General features: G+C 34.5%; 1 protein-coding gene and 1 long non-coding RNA gene across 2 annotated transcripts; one reads left to right on the top strand and one right to left on the bottom strand.

Moving 5' to 3' along the window:
* Positions 1–14,423: 14,423 nt before the first annotated feature.
* Positions 14,424–15,857, bottom strand: LOC120077281. The gene is made up of 5 exons (XM_039031171.1): positions 15,667–15,857; positions 15,387–15,486; positions 15,197–15,284; positions 14,931–15,121; positions 14,424–14,744 (listed from the first exon to the last, which is right to left on the bottom strand). The coding sequence occupies exons 1-5, from the start codon at positions 15,855–15,857 to the stop codon at positions 14,424–14,426; spliced, it is 891 nt and encodes a 296-aa protein (XP_038887099.1).
* Positions 15,858–23,425: 7,568 nt separating this feature from the next.
* On the top strand, positions 23,426–24,683 carry LOC120077158. The gene is made up of 3 exons (XR_005481739.1): positions 23,426–23,649; positions 24,171–24,249; positions 24,488–24,683. It is a non-coding gene; the product is annotated as an uncharacterized LOC120077158 (long non-coding RNA).
* The last annotated feature ends 475 nt before the right edge of the window (positions 24,684–25,158 follow it).

Genomic DNA, 25,158 nt, shown 5'->3' with positions numbered 1-25,158 from the left:
TGTCCTGTCTAAAACCTCATTGCAAAATAAATGTCACTTAGAGTACATTAGACTATTTTGCTAAAATTAATTGGTTGTATTGTTGGTTTTATGCAAATAAACTAATTGTAAATAATTTGTATTATTTCATCAAATTTATTTCACAATGAATTCCGGGACCTTAAATCCACTTGCCACTGATAAATTAATGGGCAAAAACTACACTTCATGAAAAAAACACGATCAACACAATACTTATCATCGATGAGCTTTGTTTTGTCCTAATGCACGAAATATTCGAGAAGCATACAAGCGTTGGAAACGGGCAAATGAAAAGGCATGAGCATATATCTTAGCGAGTCTTCCTGAAGTCTTTGGCTAAGAAGCATGAGCCCATGCTCACAGCTCGTGAGATCATGGAGTCTCTTAAGGGAATTTTCAGACAGCCATCTGCATAGCTCAGGCGTGACACTCTCGAACACATCTTCAATGCCCGTATGCAAGAAAGCACATATGTATGATAGATTATGGAGCCACTAAACACGATTGTTCTTCATTTCATGGAATTAGTTCCTGGCGACAACTTGATGCTGATGAGATGACGATGCGGGTTGGAACTGAGCACGTCGTCTCGACTATGGTAATTGGAGGTCTCCAGTTCACTTTACAGAATAAATTCATTTTACTAGAAAATGTTTACGTAGTTCTTGGTTTAAAAAGGAACTTAATTTCTATAAAGTGTTTATTATAACAATCTTTTTGTATCAACTTCCGTGTAAATAAAGTGTTTATTTCCAAAAACGGTGTTGATATTTGTTCTACGAAACTCGAAAACAACCTTTATGTACTAAGACCGTTAGCAACTAAAGCCCTCCATAACACTGAAATGTTTAAAACTGCGGTAACTGAATATAAAAGACTTAAAATTTCTCTTAAAGAAAATGTCCAACTTTGTCACTTGAGATTAGGACACATCAATCTCAATAGGATTGAGAGGTTGATGAAGAATGGACTTCTGAACGAGTTGGAAGAAAATTCTTTACATGTGTGGAGTTATGCTTTGAAGGTAAAATGACTAAAAGACCTTTTACTAGAAAAGGTCACAGGGTCTAAGAACCTCTAGAGTTGGTACATTCAGACCTATGTGGTTCAATGAATGTTAAAGCAAGGGGAGATTTTGAATATTTCATCACTTTCATTGATGATTATTCAAGATATGGGAATGTTTATTTAATGCAACATAAGTCTGAATCTTTTGAAAAGTTCAAAGAATTCAAGGCCGAAGTTGAAAATGCATTAAATAGAACTATTAAGACATTTCGATCTGATCGAGGTGGAGAGTTTATGGATTTGACATTCCAAAACTATTTGATATAACATGGAATTGTATCCAACCTCTGACCACCTAGTACACCTCAATAGAATGGTGTATCAAAAAGGAGAAATCGAACCCTGTTGGACCATGGTTCGGTTTATGATGAATTACGCTTCCTTACCTGACTCGTTTTGGAGTTATGTAGTAGAAACTGCAATGTATATTTTGAAACGTGTTCCATCCAAAAGTGTCACCAGAACACCTTTGGAGTTATGGAATGGTCGTAAAACTAGTTTACATCATTTAAGAATATAAGGTTGCCCAACACATGTGCTTGAGCCAAATCCTAAGAAACTAGAATCTCGTTCAAAATTGTGTCTATTTGTAGGCTACCTCAAAGGAACAAGAGGTGGTTTCTTCTTCGATCCAAGGAAAAAGAAAGTGTTTGTATCGACAAACACTGCTTTTTTAGGAAAAGACCACATAAGGGAGCACAAGCCCCGCAGTAATGTTATGTTGAATGAACTTTCCAAAGAAACTACTGAACCTTCAATGAGAGTTGTTGAAGAATCCAACATCTCAACAATAGTTGTTGAAGTTGGATCATCTAGTAGGTTAAATCCACCTCAAGTGTGAGAGAACCTCGACACAGAGGGAGGGTTATGAACCCACCTGTCCGTTATATGAGTTTAACAAAAATCCTAGCTATGGTAGCTGATAGAGATGTTGAGGATCTGTTGTCTTACAAGAAGGTAATGGAGGATGTTGACAAAGATGAGTGGATCAAAGCTGTGGATCTCGAAATGGAGTCAATCAACTTCAGTTCAATTTGGGATCTTTTAAATGTACCTGATAGGGTTAAACCTGTAGGTTGCAAATGGATCATACAAGAGAAAACGGGGTGCTGATGGGAATGTGCAAATCTTCAAGGCTAGACTAGTGGCAAAAGGTTATACTCAGGTTGAAGGAGTCGACTATGAGGAGACTTTTTCACCTGTTGCTATGTTAAAGTCTATCTAGATCCTCTGTCTATTGTCCCATATTATGACTATGAGATTATGCAGATGGATGTGAAGACTGCCTTTCTGAATAGCAATCTTGAGTAGACCATTTATATGGACCAACCCAAGGGATTCATAACCCAATGTCAAGAGCAAATGGTTTACAGGCTTAATCGATCCATTTATGGACTGAAGCAAGCTTCTCAATCTTAGAATATAAGGTTTGATACTGCGATTAAATCTTATGACTTTGATCAAAATATTAATGAGCTTTGGGTATACAAAAAGATCATCAATAGTTTAGTAGCCTTCTTAGTCTTGTGCGTAGACGATATTACTCATTAGGAATGATGTAGGTATTGGGGTTGATGCCCTAAATCTCGTAGGGTCCTATAGTTTGTAAACATTGTTGAACAAACTCATTGAGTATTTAATAAAATATTTGATATTTTATACATTGTCTATAAAATATATGATATTTTAGTTACATTAACTACAAACCAATAAACTAACATCCAAGATTATCTTTGTAACTTAAACAAGTATGTACAGACATACGAGTGGATCATGTTTAAGTGATAACCTAAATGGTCTGTAGTAGATGGATAAGGTTGGGTACCTTATGCTAGTAACACTACAAGTATGACCCGCTTTGTAGGTGTTACAATTATTGTAAAGTGCTACAAATGATCTGATCCTGATAATTCATGTTTAGTCTCATTATATAATGTCATTCATAATAGAGACTTACATTTCACTAGGATGACTATAGGTAACATAACCTGAATCCTGAGTGAGTTTTGAACTCTTGCCTATGAGGATGGTCCTTTGATTTGTATGGGTGAGAGTGGCCAGATCGTCGACTCAACAAGTCTACCATTTTGGGGATTCGTCTAATTGAGGAGCTGGGAACATAACTACATAAGATGGAATTCACTCCTTCCCTGAGGTAGGGATAATTCTGATTCTTGAACAATGTGGCGCCATACCCTCTCCTGGCTTGACAAGGGTTTAGTCATAGTTGGACTATGATCTATTGTTCATTAGAGCGATCAATGGTACTTAAGGAATTAGATATAACTATAGGGGCAAAATGGTAATTTGACTCAAATGTACTTAAGAGCAATTTGTGAAGGGTCATCGTGCTATTGTTTGGCTATGGACACAAAAATATATCTATAGTGGAAAGAGTGTAGTTGTCGGTCTTTCATGGAGTGCCCGACAGTTAACGGATGGTGAATAATTATACTGTTAGAGTTTCAAATTACAGGTCCATGAGGTCCTCTTAGTAGCTAAATAGGATTTTTTTTTTTAGAATCATTTTTTGGATTAATTTGAATTGTTCAAATTAATAGAGGGATTTAATTATATATGAAATAATTAAGTTGTTCCAATTATATGTGATATAATTGTCATAAAGTATTTGATACATTATAGCTCAATGGGAGGAAATAAATATTTGAATGTGATTCAAATATAGTTTCTATGGATTGGATTCATAATTGTTAAATGTAATATAAATATGATTTATATTAAATACCATAAAAAGAGAAAAAAAACTATAGTTTATATTGTATGTGATACAATATTAAAACTATAGGTTATATGCTATATTTGATATAATATATAATTAAATATATATATATATATATAATATGATAAGTTAGTTATCTTATTTATATTTATATTATTATTTTTAAATAATAATGAAGGAAATTACAACTTCTTTCCCTTTCTTTTCTCTCCACCCATGTAAGTGGGTGGTGGTTAATTTTGGCAAGAAGAATAAAAGAAAAATGTTTTCTTCTTCTTCTTCTGAGGTTCGTAGGAAGATTGAGAAATAAAAATACAGAAGTATTCTGTGTGTTTTGTCTTGGGTTTTTTAGAGTTCTCAATCTTCCTCCTGTACATTATGTTTTCCCTCTTAACCAAAATAGTCAGAGCCCACCACTTCTGGGTTCTCACCCTGAGAATACGAAAGTAACTTTTGTGGAAGTGTCTGATTCTGTTTGAGGTTTATCTTGAAGAAGTTCTTTAAGGAGTTCATGATTTGTTCAAGGGAAAACGTGCAGAAAAAGTCTTCAAAGATGAGGTTTCTTGAAACCCTTTAATTCTTTCTAAAGCATGCTGTAATTTAGAAATAAATGCATATCTTGTCTAATTGTTTACTGTAAATTTTGTATTCAATGACAATGGAATTTGGTTGATCCATTTCCGCTCAAGGTTCTCTCCCATTAGAATTCCTACAATTGGTATCAGAGCCAGGTTGTAGGTTTCTGATTCTAAATTTCATTCTTGTATTGAATTATTTTGCAGTAATGGTGAGTTTTATAATCTGCATCTTGTTTCATATGATGAATGGTTGTGGATGGATTTATTGATGGATGTTTTGGGATAGAACACTCTGTTTAAGGCTTTCTTTAATTTACAGATTTGGTTTGTAAAGACCCCTGCATTTTTGGGCATTAATCTTGCAATCGAGTCTGTAATTTATAAGTTTGAGTCGCTCGTGATATTCAAAGTTGCTTCAAAGAAGGATTGCAGAGTAGAGTTTCGAAGGAGAAGACGAAACAGAGGTTCCATATCGTGTAGCTACAGCTAAACGGTTGGGTAGCTCTTGCTATGCGATCATGTAGCTTTTGCTACACAATCGTGTAGCATTTGCTAAATGATCACATAGCTAATACTACGCAATCGTGTAGAGTTTGCTACACGGTCGTGTGGTATTTGCAACAAGATCACATAGTTGCTTACTGAACGATCAAATGGTCTTTAGATGCTCATCGCATGGTTGCTTGCTATCTGATCGTGCTGTCTTTCATACAGGACCGCATAGATGCTCGCCGCATAGTTGCTTGCTACATGATCGCATAGTCTTTCATGCTCATCACATAGTTGCTTGCTATGCGATTATGCAGTCTTTCCTAGTGGTCGCATAGATGCTCACCGCATAGTTGCTTGCTACACAATCGCGTAGTATTTCATGCTCATCGCATAATTGCTTACTACGCAATTGTGCAATCTTTCCTACAAGATCGCATAGATGCTCATCGCATAGTTCATTTGCTAGACGATTAGCTGCAAGGTGGTTCTTTGAAGGGCAGCTCAGTTCGAGCGGTTCAAGGCCCAGTTCACCTGTTCCGAACCGGTTGACTTAAATTTTGTAATAGTTAGCTTTTTGTTTTTTCTTTTTAGAGGTTCTATCCCAATCCATCAACTATTGACGTTATACATGCAATGTATGTTTTATATTATATTTCATAATGTATGTCATATAGTTTTAAAACTCACCATACGTTATGCATTTATGTTCATTCATCATTTTATATTATAAGTGTTATAATATATGAATATGCATGATTTAAATTACACAAAGCATGCTCATGCATCATATAATATAAATGTTATAATATATGTATGCATGCATTATAGCATATCCATGCATCATTTATATTATAATTGTCATAATATATGATTGAATGAATGTATGGAATGTATGCTATAATATGATTCATTACTTAGTTATATAATTATTATATATTAGTAATAAATGAATATTACATGAAGAATGACATTATCTTAGGTTAATTTATAAATGCTATAATTAACTGAAGTATGTCAAGCATGCAATGGTTGTTTTTAATTGTTTCATTTATTTATAATTGTTATAACTAAATGAAATTAGAATTAAAATCAATAATAAAGAGTTGCATGCAAACCTTAGGCTATAATCATTTTTTAAAATTGTTTTAAATTATGATTGAGATAGACCAAAGATCACATTTCTAATGAGATTGGGATCTTGTAGATCAACATGATGGGGTTAAACCTATTGGATGTAAATGGATCTACAAGAGAAAATGGGGTGCTGATGGGAAGGTGCAAACCTTCAAGACTAGACTAGTGGCAAAGTGTTATACCGAGGTAGAGGGAGTTGACTATGATGAGACTTTCTCGCCTGTTACCATGCTTAAGTCTATCTAGATCTTCCTATCCATTACCTCATATTATGACTATGAGATTCGACAAATGGATGCCAAGACTGCTTTTCTAAATGGCAATCTTCAGGAGACCATTTGTATGGTGTAGCCGAAAGGAATCATAACCTAAGGTCAAGATCAAAAGGTATGCAAGCTTAATCGGTCCATTTATGGACTAAAGCAAGCTTCACGATCTTGGAATATAAGGTTTGATATTGCGATCAAATCTTATGGCTTTGAGCAAGACGTTGATAAGACTTGTGTATACAAGAAGGTCATCAACAGTTTAGTAGTTTTTCTAATGTTGTATGTAGATGATATCCTACTTATTCGAAAAGATTTAGGTATACTAACTACACTTAAGAACTGGCTAGCGACCCAATTCCAAATGAAAGATTTGGGAGAGGCTCAATTTGTTCTGGATATTCAAATCTTTAGAGATCAAAAGAACAAAATGCTAGCACTGTCTCAAGCGTCATATATTGACAAGATGCTTGTCATATATTCGATTCAGAACTCCAAGAGGGGCTCATTGCCTTTTAGGAAAGAAGCTACATTGTCTAAGGAACAATGTCTTAAGACACCTCAAGAGGTTGAGGAGATGAGATGGATCCCCTATGCATCTACTGTGGGCTGCTTGATGTATGTGATTTTATGTACTAGACCTGACATCTGCTATGCAGTAGTGATAGTCAGTAGATATCAATCTAATCCAAGATTATATCACTGAACAGCCGTTAAAAACATCCTCAGGTATTTATAGAAAACGAGGGACTACATGCTTGTGTATGGTTCTAAGGATTTGATCCTTACGGGATATACGGACTCTGATTTGTAGACTGATAAGGATTCTAGGAAATCCATATCAGGATCAGTGTTCATTCTTAACAGAGGGGCAGTAGTATGGCGAAGCACCAAGAAAGAGTGCATTGCTGACTCCACCATAGAGGCTTGGTATGTAGTGGCTTGTGAAGCTACTAAGCAAGATGTTTGACTTAGAAATGATCTGATCCTGATCATTCATGTATAGACATGCGAGCGAGGATATTCTATACAAAGGAGTTTGTATAAGATCAAACCAAGAAATGTTTAGTCTCATTATATAATGCCGTTCATAATAGAAACTTACATTTCACAAGGATGACCATAGGTAACATGACATGAATCATGAGTGAGTTATGAACTCCTGCCTATGTGGGCAATCCTTTGATTTGTATAGGTGAGAATGGCCAGATCACCGACTCAACAAGCCTATCATTTTGGGGATTCGTCTAATTGGGTTAGCAGGAAACACAACTAACAAGAATGGAATTCACTCCTTCCCCGAGGTAGGGGTAAGTAGATAAATTGCTCCTTAAGGGCTAGTTTCGGGTCTTGAACAATGTGGCGCTATACTCTCTCCCTGGTCCGAGAGAGGTTTGTCATAGTTGGACTATGATTATTGTTCATTAGAGAGATCAGTGGTATTTAAAAAGTTAGATGTACTATAGGGATAAAACGGTAATTTGGCCTAGCTGTACTTATGAATAATTTGTGAAGGGTCATCGTACCGTTGATTGGTTATATCTAATGGACACAAAAACATATCTGTAGTACAAAGAGTGCAGTTGTCGGTCTTTAGTAGAGTGTCCGACAGTTAACAGATGGTGAATAATGTAATTAAAGAGTTTAATTAATTATTCATGTATCGTTGGAGCTTCAATCTACAGGTCTATGAGGTTCCTTTAGTAGCTCAATAGAATTTCGTTGAGAATCAATTTTTAGATTAATTTGAATCATTAAGATTAATATAGAGATTTAATTATATATAATATAATTAAGTTATTTCAATTATATGTGATATATTGTCATAATGTATTTGATACATTATAGCTTAATTGGAAGAAATAATATTTGAATGAGATTCAAATATAGGTTCTATGAATTAGATTCATAGTTGTTAAGTTTAATATAAATAAGATTTATATTAAATGTAATATAAAAAAGAAAAGAAACTATAGTTTATATTGTATGTGATATAATATTAAAACTATAGGTTATATGTTATATTTGATATAATATATATATATATATATATAATATGATAAGTTAGTTATCATATTTATATTTATATTATTATGATTTTCTAACTCTGATTTTCTTGACTGACAAGGATTCTAGGAAATCCACATTAGGATCAGTATTCACTCTTAATGAAGGAGTAGTAGTCTGGAGAAGCACCACGCAAGGGTGCATTGCTGACTCCACTATGTAGGCTGAGTACGTAGCGACTTATGAAGCTGCTAAGGAAGCTAGTTGGCTCAGGAAGTTTCCGACTAATCTAGAAGTTGTTTTAAGATATTTTAAAGCCCATCACACTTTATTGTGATAATAGTTGTGCTGAGGATAATTCTTGAGAGCCTTGGACTCACAAGCGCGGAAAGCATATAGAGCAGAAATATCATCTCATTCAAAAGATTGTGCATCAAGGAGACGTTATCGTCACACAGATAGCTTTAGAGCACAATGTTGCTAATTTATTTACAAAGGCCTTCACGGCTAAGATGTTTGATGGTCACCTGTAGAGTATGGGCCTATGAGACAGGCCACATTTAGACTAGGGCAAGTCAAAGATTTGTACTGGGTGGTTTGTGCCCTAGTTTATTGATTTGTGTACTTTTATTATACTATGACTTTTACATTGTAAACCCCACTAGCTTTAGATCAAGTGGGAGATTGTTGAGGTTGATGCCCTAAATATCATAGGGTCCCATTGTTTGTAATTGTAATGTACAAACATTTTATTTATGTAATAAAACATGTGATGTTTTATTTCAAAATTATTTGCACTAACCACAAACCAATAAACTAACATCCAAGATTATCTTTGTAGCTTAAACATGTATGTAGAGACATACAAGTGAATCATGTTTAAGTGATAACCTTAAATGTCTGTAGTAGATGGATAAGGCTAGATATCTTATCCTGGTGACACTACAAATATGGCTCGCTTTATAGATGTTACAATTGTTGTAAAGTGCTACAAATGATCTGATCCTGATTATTAATGTGGAGACATGTGAGCGAGGATATTCTATACAAAGGAGTTGGCATAAGATCGGACCACGAAATGTTCAGTCTCATTATATAACATCGTTCATAATAGAGACTTTCATTTCACTAGGATTACCATAGATAACATGACCTGAATCCTGAGTGAGTTATGAATTCCTACCTATGAAGGCGATCCTTTGATTTGTATGAGTGAGAGTGACCAGATCACTGACTGAACAAGCTTACCATTTTGGGGATTCATCTAATTGGGGAGCTGGAAACACAGCTACACAAGAAGGAATTCACTTCTTCCCTAATGTTGGGGTAATAGATAAATTACTCTCTTAAGGGATGATTCTGGGGCTTGAAGAATGTGACGCCACACCCTCTTCTGGCCCGAGAGGGGTTTCATCATAGTTGGATTATGATTTATTGTTCATTGGAGGGATTGATGGTACTTAAGAAGTTAGATGTAACTAATGAGTAAAACAATAATTTTGGTGCAACTGTACGTACGAGCAATTTGTGGAGGGTCATCGTACTATTGACTGGTTAAATCTAATTGACACAGTAATATATCTGTAGTGCGAAGAGTGCAACTTTCGGTCTTTAGTGGAGTGTCCAACAGATAACGGATGGTGAATAATTTAATTAAAGAAGTTTAATTAAGTATTTAGGTATTTAATTAATTTAATATAAGTTTAATTAAGTTGATCAATTGTTCCATCAGGATGTTGATGACAGTATCTTATTCTGCTTTATGTTGATATTTTTGTTAATCTGTTGATACTTTATTTTGATTTGTTAAGACTACTTTCCTTTAATGACATCTCTTTTTGTTAATATGATTCTACCTTAAAAAAAAATAAAAAATAAAAAATAGCCAAACGGGGGATTATTGGAGATTTTTTTGTTGTATCTACATTTTTCTAAGATAGTTTCTAGTGGTTTTGCTGTTGTCACAAATGAAGTTTTAACATCTACCTCAGACATTACTATTTCCTACAGAATATTTTTCTTTTCTAATAAGGAATTTATATGTGGAATATTGTATTTCCTAATCTGAAAAATCTCACCAGAAGTATTTTGATTGATATTTTTCTTATTTATGATGGATCTTATTTTGACAAGAAAGAAAACATTTTTTTGGAAATTATTTTCTTCTTTGGCTGCAGTTTTAAAAGAATACTTTTTATCCTTATTTAGGGTGGCCACATCTGTTTATTGTAAGGAGTATATTTGTTCTTTTTGCCATTTTGTTTAATAAAGTTTTATTGATCTTGTGTGAATGATTCGAGAACGTGAAGATTATTCTATCTTGGGGGAGTCTAGGGTGCAGTTGAAGAGAAGAGATTCTCGGTCATAAGAGAAGCATAAGGCTTCATTCATCAGAAGCATTCCTCAAGCCTTAAGGGGAAAAATAAAGTGCTATTTATCGAGAATGGAGTTCTCAACACTTAAGGGGACCTAAGTTCTAATGTGAAGGGAGTTCACTAAGTTACAAGGAAGATAATCAAGCGTAGAGGGGTCTCACACTTAGGGGGAGCCTAAGTACAATTGAGAGGGAGTCTCACATCTATACGAGTCACTATAGTAGTTCTTGAAGGATAGATAGGTACTATGTTGTAATTACTTGTCTTTTTAATATTAGTGGATTATCTATTCTAGGCATGTTGCACCCCAGACTTAGGTGGTTTATCGCCGAACTTGGTTATCAACTTCCGTATACCTCCACTTGTTTTCTTGCTGTTAGTATTTTTGTTGTTATAGTACTTGTCAGTGCTTTCTGTTTAATATCCATATTTCGAGTGACGAGTCATACTATCACTTTTTCAGCTTTGGATAGAGGGATTAGAGAGGTATATTTGGCGTTGAGCCTATGGTAGCTTTATGGAAAAGGTTGTGAAAGTATTTGTTGTCTTTTAAAATTAAAGATCTGCTGTTGGAAGATTCTTAATGATATTATTCTTACGATAATGAATGTTTTGAACAAGGGGATGGTAATAGATACACGTTGTCCATTATGTTTAGTTGTGAGAGTTTCTAAACTTAACTTAGATGGCCAAATAGAACGCAAACAATCGGCAGAAATAAATCGAAAGCAGTAAAGAACACCAAGATATATAGTGGTTCGACAAGTTTGATCTACATCCACTTTGAGAACCAGCTTGAATTAATTTTATTAATGAGCAATAAAGGAATTTATAAATTACAGATAATCAACGAAATCACAATCTGTAATTTCAATATCCACTGATACCAAGAGATCTGCACACAATGTCGCCTCTGAAAACTGAGAACAACCCGCTGCAAAACAGCCCAAAACAGTGTGCTACCCCCGCTCTGACCGGCAAACCACACGCAGACCAGCGTGTCTCTCTCGCTGACAACCTACCGAATGAACCGCCTGCTCAGACCGAACCTTCCTAGACCAGACCGCAATTGTTGATCTTAACTGGAGACCCACGCCCATGCTATGAACTTCCAAGACCGAGCCGCTACCGATCTCTACCTTTAGACTCGAGTTTTAGCCGGCAGATTATGGCTCTCTCGGATTTGGTCTTCCACGAAGCCGGTCACACAAGTTCTCTACTCCCAGGCTGCTGCTGCTCACGGTGATCCTCTTCAGCGGTTGTGGCGACTTCAACACCCAGGCGACTCCTCCAGATTCACTTCAGCGGCTGCCTGCTCTGTTAAAAAGGGTTACACGAATTCCAACCCTATTTTGGAGAACATAGGGATATTACAAAAATGTCACTACTCATAAATTACAAGAATGCCATTGGGCCTTTAATTTTTCCAAAAAACCCAATAAAACCCACTTAAATACCTTTTTATTTTCTACAAATCTCCCTCAGAACAAGAATATTTAAGTGCCAAGTTGATTCCTAAATCTTTCTATCATCCAGATTTAATATTCAACACGTCTAATAGGTATTTAAACCTATGGGCTAGAAGAACCTTAGTTAACATATCTGACAAATTTTTAACTGTATGAAACTTGACTAGTTCAACATCTTTCTAGGCCATAACTTCTCTAATAAAATGAAATTTAACATCGATATGCTTAGACCGTTCGTGATGAGATGAATTTTTCGCAAGATGAATAGCACTCTGGCTATCATAACGCACAATAGGAATGAACTCCTGTGACAACAACTCACCAACTATCCTTTTCAACCACATTGCCTCTTTCACAGCTTCACCCACTAAAATATATTCTGACTCAGTAGTAGACAAGGCAACAACTGACTGTAGAGCAACCTTCCAGGTGACCACACTACTAAACAAACGAAAAATGTGACCTGATAGAGACCTTCTTTTATCAAGGTCTGCAGCATAATCTGCATCTATGAAGCCTTCCAACAGTGCTGATTTATCACAATCCCTGCTAAAACACAATGATACACTGGCACTACCTTTCAAATATCGAAGCACCCATTTAACTGCATTCCAATGCTCCTTCCCAGGATTTGACATAAACCTACTTATCATACTTATAGCATATCCCGAGTCAGGCCTAGTACAAATCATCAAATACATAATACTTCCAACAACATTACAATAGGGAATATTAGCCATCTCTATCCTTTCTTGTTCAGTAACAGGACACTGAGATGAAGAAAGCCTAAAATGAGATGCTAAGGTGTCGAAACTGCCTTACAACCAGACATATTGTACTTCTCAAGCAGTTTATGCACATAACTCTCCTGCGAAATGGTTAACAAACCTTTCTCCCTATCTCTTTTCACATCCATGCCTAGGATCCTTTTCAGTTCACCTAAATCTTTCATCTCAAATTCACTACTTGATCGTTTCTTGAGATCACAAATTTCAGAATAATTCTTAGACACCAGAATCATATCATCTACTTACAGAAGTAGATAAGTATATGTACCTTTCTGAGATAGTTTTCAGTACACGCAGGCATCATATGAGCTCTTGTGAAACCCCTGCTTCAGAATAAAGGTGTCAAACCTGATATACCATTGTCTCGACGATTGCTTCAGTCTATAGATTGACCTGTGAAGACGACAAACCATGTATTCATTTCCTTTCACCTCACAGCCTTTAGGTTGAGCCATGTAGATCACTTCCTCCAATTCTCCATGAAGGAAAGTTGTGGTGACGTCCATCTGTTCAACAAACATATCAAAGTGAACAGCAATAGATAAAATTAATCGAATGGACAAATGACTCACGACCGGAGAGAAAATCTCATGAAAGTCAACTCCCTCCTTTTGAGTGTAGCCCTTGGCTACCAATCTAGCCTTATACCTAGGCTTACTGTCACCTCCTATACCTTACTTGATTTTATAAATCCATTTTGACTGAATGAGTTTCTGATTAGGAGTCTTTAGAACCAATGACCATGTCTGATTATTCTGCAACAAGAACAACTCTGATTCCATAGCATCCTTCCACTGTTCCTTCGAATCAGATACAATAGCCTCCTCAAAAGTAAGAGGCTCTGCTTCAATACTGTCAGTTGCACAAGTAAGAGCATAAGCAACTAAATCAGTATAACCATACCTCGTAGGAGCTTGTCTCACTCGCTGAGGCCTGTCACGTGTAAGCTGATAATTCTGTAGGTCATTGCTACTTGAGCTTTCTTCACTAAAAGCTCCCTCATCAATCAAAGTCCTCTGCAGTTGAGGCTGTCTACCATCAGAACTGGATGATTGATCACTGAAATCACCTGAACTAACTGATGGTTGTGCTTTAGAATCAATTCTAACCTCTGCCTCAACCTGATCAATTTGTCTGTTGTTTCTACTGCTCTTTGACATGAAATGGCATCTCTGTTTCATTTCACATCTCTACTGATAATGCATTTATTCCTACCCTCTTCCAAGCACCAAAGTTTATATCCTTTAACACCCTGAGGATAGCCAATAAACATAAATTTCAGTGCCCTCTTATTCAGCTTCCCTTCCTTAACATGAGCATAAGTTGAACATCCAAACACTCTGAGATGATCCAAGCTTGGAGCTTTTCCTGTCTATATCTCCTGAGGAGTCTTTAGGCCTAAAGTGGAAGACGAACTCCTATTAATAAGATAACAGGTTGTTTGGGCAGCTTCCCCCCAAGACTTCAAGGGTAATGAAGCATTTGTCAAGAGACATATGTACGCTCCATAATTGTTTGGTTGAACCTCTCAGCTAAACCATTTTGCTGTGGAGTGTACGTAATAGTGAAATGCCTCATAATTCCCTCAGATTTGCAAAATTTATCAAATTTGTGATTCACAAATTCCAAACCATTGTCTGTCCTCAGATACTTTACCTTCTTGCCTGTATTGTTCTCAACCTGCTTTTTCAATTCAAGAAATTTCCTAAAAGCTTCATCCTTCTGTTTCAGTGGATACATATACACCTTTCTTGAAAAGTCATCAATGATCGACATAAAGTATCTCGAACCTCCCATAGAAGGTACCTTTATAGGACCCCACAAATCTGAATGAACATAATCCAAAATTCCTTTGGTAGAATTCTTCCCTTTCCCAAACTTCACTCTGGTAGACTTTCCCATTATGCAATGTTCACAAAATGAGAGTTCAATATCTTTAACTCCTCCAAGCAAACCTTGTTGTGAAAGAGCTTGCAGACCTCTTTCACTTACATGAGCTAATCTGTTATACCATAACATAGATTTATCTGTTTCTTTCCCATATGCAACAGCAACACTACCTGAAACTGCAGTACACTCCAACAAATAAAGACCATTCCTCAAGGTCCCCTTCAGCTTAACTAAATAACCCTTGATAACCTTCAGAACTCCATTATCAGATTTATAGGAATAACCTGCTCTATCTAATTCACCCAGAGAAATTAGATTTCGTTTGAGTTCTAGAACATACCTTACATTTGTAAGAATTCTGATCCTACCATCATATGTTTCAATTCGAATTGACCCAATTTCTTTTACATCACAAGCACCATTATCACCAAGCAAAACTAATCCTCCATCATTTTCCTGAAAGTCAATCAAGAAATCCCGATTAGGAGTCATGTGAAACGTGCACCCTGAATCCATGATCCAAGCATTCTGAATGTTCTTGCTGGACACCATCAAAACCTCTGCTGAATCATACCCATCAGTAACATTTGCTGCACTAGAATCCCCTTTATGCTTGCTACTTGATGCTTCATTGCTCTTATTCAAAGGAAATTTTTTTCTAAAGTGTCATTCTTTATGACATAAAAAACACGTTTTGGTTTTTCCCTTTGATTTTGACCTGGATCTCGACTCTTTTCCTTTTCTGTTCTTTTTCTCACTTCTGCCTCTGGCCATGAGTAACTCTCCATCCTTGCGTTCCTTTTTAATCTCTAGGTTTCTCGTTCTCAAGGCATCTAACACTATATCCATGGAAAATGAATCCTGTCCATATTTAATAGCTGCCTTAATTTCTCGATACGATTCTGGCAAAGAATTCAAAAGAATAACTGCTTGATTTTCATTCGACATCTTCTCACTGATGTTATTAAGATCAACTATAATCTTCTGAAATTCATCTAGGTTCTCTTCTAAGCCTTTACTTGAGTCCATCTTATATCTAAAGAACTTTTCCTTTAGATATAATTTATTGGCAAGGACTTAGTTAATAAAGACTTTCCCTTTCTTCCACAACTCCGCTGTAGTAGTGGCCTCATCTACTAGCCTAAGCACTCCATCTAACAGATACAAAATTATCGTCGAATAGGTCATCTCATCCATATCCCCTTTTTCAACTTCTGTAATTGTTGGTGGAAGGTTATCTTCGTCTAAGATTTTGGCTACCTTTTGTTGTACCAGAATAGCCCTAATCTTTTTCCTCCATAATCTAAAATCACCTTTCCCATCAAATTTAACAACTTCGAATCGTGTAGACATCGAAGCCATCTGTCAAATTAAACCCAACAAAAAGTCCATGAACAAAGGATATGCCAGCACACTCTACCACACACCCTTTTTGGATCAACTGGAGCTCTGATACCACTTGTGAGAGTTTCTGAACCTAACTTAGATGGCCAAACAGAATGCAAACAATCAGTAGAAATAAATCGAAAGTAGTAAAGAACACCAAGATATATAGTGGTTTGACCAGTTTGGTCTACATCCACTTTGAGAACCAGCTTGAATTATTTTTATTAATGGGCAATAAAGGAATTTACAAATTACAGATAATCAACAAAATCACCAATATGTAATTTCAATATCACAGATACCGAGAGATCCGCACACAACCCAAAACAGTGTGCTACCCGCCTCTGATCGGCGATCCACGCGCAGACCTGCACGTCTCTCTCGCTGACAACCTGCCGAATGAACTGCCTGCTCAGACCGGGCCTTCCTAGACTGGACCACAACTGTCGACCTCGTCGGACCTAAAACCCACGCTCGAATCGACACTGATGGAGACCCAGGCCCACGCCGCAAACTTCCAAGACCGAGCCGCCGCCGATCTCTACCTTTGACTCGAGTTCCAGTCGGTGGATTACGGCTCTCTCGGATTTGGTCTTCCACGAAGCTGGTTGCACAAGTTCTTTGCTCCCAGGCGGCTGCCGCTCACTGTGATCCTCTTTAGCGGCTGCGGCGACTTCAACACCCAGCGGCTCCACCAGATTCACTTTAGCGGCTGCCTGCTGTGTCAAAAAGGGTTACACGAATTCCAACCCTATTTTGGTGAAGATAGGGATATTACAAAAATGTCAATGCTCATAAATTACAAGAATGCCATTGGACCTTTAATTTTTCTAAAAAACCCAATAAAACCCATTTAAATATCTTGTTATTTTCTACATTTTAATGACCGAAGACAGCGGTTCATTTGCTTTGAAAATGTTAAGTGATTAGGGTAATGTGGCATCAATTATTCTTTGCTAATGCTGTGTTGTTTATTCATGTCCGAACATATGGACAACTTTGGACCATTTTTAGTGGACGGGGGTGCATAGGAATGCAAGATGAGTTGACAACCTTCGTAGTGGTGTTGTGGAGTATTTGGGAGTGGCACAATCATATGGTCTTTTGTAATACTGCCACATTTATGAAGACATTATTTGATTTAATAGACGGCTTCGCCTCCCCTCCTTTCGGGGGTTGAAGGTGGGATCGAGCATGGTTGCAGTTCCCATGTGGATTAGCAGAAGGGTGTCGATAGGCGGGTCGGGTGGGTCTACCTTCTAGAGAGATGGTTGTCGTTATCGTATGATGTTGCTTGGAGCACTTCGCTTTGTAAAGAGGATATTTGTTGGATACTTGGGGATCATAGGGAGGAGCTCTTTGTAGCATGTGGTAGGGCTCTGATGTGGTCTTTTGAAGGGTTGTATGCAGAAGTTAGTACAATTGCAAAAGGGTTTGAAGCTGTGACTTAAATGGGTACATCTACCGTTAGTGGTGGAGTCAGATTGTGTCACAGTTGTGCAATTTTTTAGGAGTGCAAACAAAATTCCATATGGTTAAGAAAGGAAGTGATCATAGGTATATAAGTAAGGATAATTATTTCCATTGGTACGAGGTCTTTTCGATGATACCAAAAGCAAAGTCATGAGGATTTATACCTAAAGTGGACAGTATCATACCATTGTGGAGATATGTAGAGGTCTGTTGTCCTTGTCAATTGGTATCAAAGTGTTGGTCTAATCTAACTGTGTATGTGAAATCCTTAGATTATAAACAAAGAAATTTAATGATCCTTGTTTGTGCTCGATCTGAGAAGCCTTGTTTCTCCTACCTTGATAAGAGCAAGTGTGATCCGTGCTCATGTTCATGAATAGAGGTGCTTTGGGATTTAGAGCAAGCTCAAGATTGGGAGTGGCAAGATTTGTTCGAGACCGAGAGGATTGTTAGGAGTGAAAACAAAGTCCCACGTTGGTTAGGGAAGAAAATGATTATAGATATATAAGTGAGAAGAATTATTTTTATTGGTATGAGAACTTTTGGGTAGTACCAAAAGTAAAGTCGTGAGGATTTATTTCAAATGTAAACAATATCATATAATTATGGAGATATACCATAGGATTCCATTTCGACTCATTCTTATTTTTTGGCAAGATGACTTCTCATTCTTATTTTTGGTAGGATAATTTTCGTGTTTAGTTGGGTGATTTGATTGAGGCTAATATGACGTTGTTGGCTTTGTAATTGTTGAATGTGTTATTTTACTTTTCTAAAAAAAAAAAAAAAAAAAAAAAACCTAACAAATAATAAACAGGCAAGAAATCACCAAATAGTGGAAGTTAAAAAATGTGATACAAATTAAAGTTATCCTGTTTTTACAAACAATTTTAGATGGTACTAGATTTGACTATTATTTTATAGTAAATTCGCTTGAGCTATAAAATATGAGTTTTTGAATACACTAAAAATGTGGGTGTTATACATCAGCTATAAACTATGGGTTGACAATCACTCACAAAACAACTCCAATTATTTGATTTGGAATTTGACCATTCAAAATTTAATAAGAGTTTTGTTATCATATTATATCATATTATCCCCTAAAAAAAAAAATCACATTATCCAGTAGTAATGACCATTCATTTTTGTTTATTTTTTAGGCAATTAATGTTCATTCATTTAAATATTATTGGTTCAAAAAATTATATATGGTATATTCTGAAATTTGGATGTGCTCCCTAAATTTTAAATAATGCGAGTTGTTTCGCATTATTCTAAATAAGGACTGATTAAGGTTTTATATATCAATATGGCTTAAAATGTTAATGAAATATTAAAATGTCAGATTCGAATATTTATAAAATATAAAAATGATAAACAATAAAATATTTAAAATTTTACCCTTTTCATTATGTTCGAGTGTTTTTTTATACATTTGTTAATTTTGTTCTATAAAGAATTAGAATTACTAATCCATTATTCAAGGTGTAATGCAATTTTTAATGACAACTAAACAAGGGTTTCTAAGAATTGTTCCTATCTTAAAATTTCTTCAAGCATGCACCAAAATTTGGACTTTAAATTACATTTCCAAAGATTTTACAACACCACTTCACTTATTAAGAGAGAATTTCTTTTAAGGAAATCTAAAAAGAATTTTAAAAATCTACTATTTCGAAATTGTTTCAATTATGTAGCTAAATGTGACTTTAAGGTTTAGTTTAGGATTGTTCTAACTTTTATAAATAATAGTAAGTAACAACAATGTGATCTTAGCTCCACGATAATTTTGTTCTAAAAAGAAACAAAATGTAAATATGTAAAAATCTAATTTAAATATTTTTATATATTGAATTAAGATTAACTACTCAATTTCAATTTATATAGTAAAATTTTCTTTCTAAAGTGCAAAAAAAATACTTTTTAGAGTTGTTGAAGAATAAATTTAAAAAAATATTAAAAATAAATAAAATTAAAATCAATATATGTATAAATAATTGTGTTATAAGTAACAAAAATATATATATATATTTTAAAATTAATAATAAATTCTTATTGGTTTGTGTTATATTATGTAAACTCATGAATAACCAACCCATTAAATTTTCATTATTTGAACCAACCAACCAAAATGAGTTGATAACCCAACCCAAACTTCCTGGATTGGGTTGAGTTGATCGATTTTTTCGGGTCATCGGGTTTTTTGAACACCTCTAGTTAGTAGTTCTACTCTTAAAAAGATTAAGCATTCTTCAACCTCTAAATTTCTTTGTTTTATTATATATTTCCTATTGATACTTTAAAAAATTAAGCCATGTTTTGAAAACTAAAAAAATTAGTTTTTAATTTTTGGTTTTTGAAATTTTGTTATGAAAGTCAATATATGAACTTGAGAATAAACAAATACAATTTTCAAATATTAAAAATAAAAATGTCAAATGGGGCATTAAAATTAAAGTTATAAAATTATTTACAACTCTCAAAATATAGAGATATAAATTTGTTTCTTCTCCCAAAATTAATATGTAGAATGCATAGTTATTAAAATATAGAGCCAATTATTTCATTGAAATAATTAAATAAGTTTAGATAATAAAATAAGGTTTCGGTTTTCATTTTATTTATTTTATTTTCTCTTTTTTTATTTTTTATTTTTTATTTTTTTATTTTTTTATTTTTTATTTTTGTTCCCATAACTGAGGATAAGATGTTGATGGTTGATAGCTAATCTATACCAAGTATATAATAATTAGATGCAACGTACTCTTGTGAAAGGGATCATTTTGTTTATTTATTAATTTTTCTTTTGTTTTTTTTGTTTTTTTTGTTTTCTGATCTCATTTTGAAATTGTTTGTAAAATCATTTTTGGATAACTGTAAACATTTTTTATTTGTTTTATTGGTTAGGCTATGGGTTTTCTTTATTTTATTTTCAATATAAAATGTAAAATATAAAAACACATAATTTGTTTTCTATTTATTAAAGAAAAGTACTTAGATGAGCATCACTTACCTCTGTGCATCCCACCAAATTATCAAATCCTAATTTGACATGTGTCAAATTCTATTACTTCTTTAAAATATTTTAATTCTTTTTTATGTGAATGGTGAAATAGAATGCATAAAGATTGGTATATCTTATGATGCACCAAAGTATTATCCTTTATTAAATATCCATGCGGATAAAAGTTCATAAAATCAGAAAATCACTATACCTTAATGTTGGTTCAACTTTAGTATTCAACGGTCTAATTTTAGTTTTTATATGTTCCATAAATCTTAAATTTAGGTTGAAATTTAGTTCCTCGAAATTAATTTTTATACATTCAAAAAAATGGCATACAGTAATATATTTCCAAACTTTATAGTGAAAATGCTAATCGATACTAAATTTTATATTATGTTATTCTTTAAACTACAACAATAAATTAGTCAGACTAAATTTAAGATTTATTGAAAATACAAGAACTAAAATTGAATAACTAAAATTGAATCTCAATATCATTTGAACTAAGCTCACTTTGACCAAATTTTGATAACACTTGAATTATATACTCATATTTTATTCAATCAATAATAATGATATGATCTAGATTAATTATTTAAAAATTCCAAATATTCTATGTGTATTTCAACTCAAGCAATTTAATTATAGATGTTCATTTATTAAATAACATTTTCAATCTATGCTTATCTTTCATTTCTCCATAGCATTTCTTTTTTTGTTATATATTACTATGGGCTAAGAAGGAGAATTAATAATAATAATAATATTTTTATTATATTAGTACAGGAGAAGAATTATTGTTTTTGATATATCTAATATATCTTTACTTAAAAAAAACAATTAATTAATTAAATTATATACTATCACTCCATCTCTTAAAATTCTTCTTGTTGAGTATATTTCTTTATCGTCCACTGTAATGAAAATTTCACAAAAATCTCACGTTTTTTTATAATTATCAATTGTTCTTTCTCTTCCGCCAATCCAATTCATCCTTTCTCTCAAATTTCTTCTTATTATTGTTGGAAAAAAACCTTCCACTTCTACCTCGGAAATAAGTAGAAAATAACATAAATTAAAAGAAAGCAATAAAATTAGAAACACAAGAATTTACGTGGAAAATTCCCAACTCAGAGAAAAATCACGACCTACCAAAAAGAAATCCACTATGTGAAAAATTGTTATAATTGTATAGAACAACTCTCTCCTCCGATCCCGTTTACAAGAGTACTCTCTGAAAACTTTATACTACTCACACTTTTTTCCCACTCTCAAACTAGAGAATACAAAGAAATTTAATTCGAGTTAGCACTCTAAGCTCAAAGTGTTACTAACTCGGACAACTGAAAACCAAAGGCATGGACTCTTTTTATGGGCTTCGAACCCATGACTTTCCTAAATTTTTTTGTAAGACAAGTGTATGACTTTTCTAAACCTTTTCAATATTGGACAAGCCCATGACTTTCCTAAATATTTTTTATTTGGAATAACTGCACTTCCAATATTTTCCCAAAAACCCAAAAAATTCCACCTTGGCAAGATATTTGAAGGATCTACATCTTCTGTAATATCTATTGCCTTTACTGATAATCATAATTCTCATTTCATAGAATTATAACCTACTTCACCATAAAAAGTAGACCACTTGGAATACCACCTCCCAAGATTTTTCTTTTTAGTCATATGTCAATAAACCTTGCTGATATTCATGGTGCAACTTCAACTTGGCTCACCTGGAAATCCTTCAGCCACGAACATAACTTCGACCGCACACCTTGCACAACCGCCAAAGCAATGCTCGTGTGCAAACGTATAGAACTGCTAACATCACATCCTCTATCATGGTAAAGCGAACATAGCACCAGGATTCTTTTTCAAAAGAAGTCACCATCTCTCCTGACGAGAAAGACACCGCCAACATCCGATCTAGAGTCCCTTGACGATCCTGCTCTATTTTTCATGTGCCCAACTTGTCTGCATCCCCAACAGCCTACATTTTGCTTGAAGACTATCTTCTTTGAACCTTTTCTGGAATCACTTTTGAACTGCGTTGGACCACCATCACCGCTTACCTTGCATTTGTGTGACCCAAATCAACACATCCTTGACTTGCACTTACCACAAGTTGAAGTTGATCATTCCATCAAATTTCTCTACATCAAACTTTATTAAACTCATAAAGCTTGACAACATTTGCTTTACTCCTAGCAAAACAGCAAATGGTGAACAACTCATGCTATTCACAATACTGCATCCCGTTTCAAGAATTAGTTTTTGATGTGGAGGATTAGACAAAGCTGCAACCATAAAGCATAATCCACTACTACAAAATCTACATTACTTGACACTTGTAGTTTTTAATTACTTGACGTTTCTTTGGGAAAAAAAATGTCAAGTAATGACCTTTTAGAAAAGAAAATATCAAGTAAAAGGGTTAGAAAAGCGGAGATTGATGGAATTTTCGAATATTTTCATGCAAACCAAACGTGTCAAGTAATAAGGTCTTGCTTGACACGTTTTTCGTGTCAAGTATAAGAAGCTCTTACTGGACATATTTTTCGTGTCAAGTATATAAAAAATAATATTTTTTTAATCTTTACTTTTTGCTTCCCTCCCTCCCTCATTTTCATTTTCCTTTCAAATTTGGTTTCCCTCCTACCAAAATTATCAAATAAAATATAAAAAATAATTAACTTATTATGTCCCCTTCCTCGTTTTCTCTCTCGCAAACCCCCCTGAAACCCTCTCATCGTAGTAGTCGTTCCCTCTCCCTCTCCCACCGTCGGCAGCCGTACAACCAACCTCTGTTCATCAACCCTGCAGATCCACTGTCCTCAGATTCATTCTGATCCATTCGTCCCTGGAAATTCGTGCAGATCTGTTTGTCGCCCCCCCCCAATTCGTCGTTCAGATCCATGCTCTGATTTGCTATTAAATTGGCAAGGCTCCACAGTAAGTTTTCTTTAGTATTTGTGATAAGCTTGAGCAATTTATAAATTTCTTGTGAAGTTTGCATCTGCTTTCTTTGATTTTTGTATTAGAGCTTGAGGGATTATACTCTATTTCATTTTCAGTCTATTAGAATTTTATCAAGTATGTAATCTGATTTCTGTTAATAAGTTTTTCTTTACTGTCGTTTGTACTAAGTTTGTAGTTTATTTGAAATTTATCAAGTATGCTATTTGATTTGATTTCCTTCGAATTTGGCAAGGATTTGTAGTCAATTTTCGTTAATTCTATTTCATTTGCAACACATTAGAATTTTNAAGTATGCTATTTGATTTGATTTCCTTCGAATTTGGCAAGGATTTGTAGTCAATTTTCGTTAATTCTATTTCATTTGCAACACATTAGAATTTTATCATGTTGTTTCTCAGTTTTCTTATGCATGTGGGCTATAATGTTGGATCAACCAATATTGTAACCAGTTTTCCCAATTTTCTTATGCATTTTGTAACCATGGATGAATCCAGGGCAGATGGGACTAATAGTAGTAAATACTTATCTTCTTGCTGCAACTCTCCAAGTTTTTCCAATGGACCTTCCAAGGAGGTAGGTTGAAAAATGATTTTTATTTTCTAAAGAACTTGTTGGCTATATCTTCTGTTAGAAGTATTTGTCTCTTGATCTTTTTCTTACTAATACATTGTGCTTAGTAGTTAGCTCCGTATATGCAGAGCATGTATATTTGTTTATTTTTTTAAATTTATTTTCTTCAATGTTATCTTGTCTCTTTGGTTCCAAATGACAATTCATGTTTAAAATCTAATGGCCTATTATTCCCTTTCAGCTCAAGGAAAATATCTCAGTCCATTGTAGTGATGAAGAGGTTGATGATCCTCAAGATCTTGGAAGCGATGAAGAAGATTTGAGTGAAGATGGTGACAAACAGATTCATGAAGAGGTATCATGTGGTTCTATGTACAAGAACTATTAGTTAAATATGTTTCAAAGCGTGGTGTCCACAATTATTTTTTTGACTTCTCCTAGGGGACTCTTGCTACACGAGTATCCAATATAACTTGTTCACACGGTATCATGCAGTTACCTTGTTTTGCGCAAGTTTAAATGTATATTGATGTTGTTTAGTAATCTACCTCATGCTTGATATGGTAGTTAAGCTTTAGAAGAATTCCTATATGGAATTTGAATTTGAAAATTTTATAGGTTTTAATAATTCAATAACTTACCAGAGTTATAAGTTTTATGAAATAAGCCTGCCTTTTACAGAGATGATTGTTGTTATCATATAATGTTGCTTGGAGCACTGCGCTTTGTAAAGGGGATATTGCTTGGATGCTTAGAGATCATAGGGAGAAGCTCCTTGCAGCATGTGGTAGGGCTATGTCAGGTCTTTTCAAGTGTTGTATATAGAAGTTAGTGCAATTGCAGAAAGGCATAAAGTTGTGACTTAATGGGTACACCTGCTGTTAGTGGTGGAGCTAGATTGTGTCACAGCTA

This window comes from Benincasa hispida, chromosome 5, assembly GCF_009727055.1.
Source record: "Benincasa hispida cultivar B227 chromosome 5, ASM972705v1, whole genome shotgun sequence".
NCBI lineage: Eukaryota > Viridiplantae > Streptophyta > Magnoliopsida > Cucurbitales > Cucurbitaceae > Benincasa > Benincasa hispida.
Note: the sequence above shows the minus strand (reverse complement) of the source record. Positions and strands in the feature narration are given on the sequence as shown.

Bases quoted from the DNA above. Each gene is read 5' to 3' on its own strand.
- LOC120077281 (XM_039031171.1), bottom strand. From the start codon at position 15,857: ATGGACTCAAGTAAAGGCTTAGAAGAGAACCTAGATGAATTTCAGAAG. The intron at 15,487-15,666 runs GTTAGATGCCTT...ATGACACTTTAG, and splicing joins TCATTTTCCATGGATATAGT to AAAAAAATTTCCTTTGAATA. The intron at 15,122-15,196 runs GTAGGATCAGAA...TGGGTGAATTAG, and splicing joins TCGAATTGAAACATATGATG to ATAGAGCAGGTTATTCCTAT.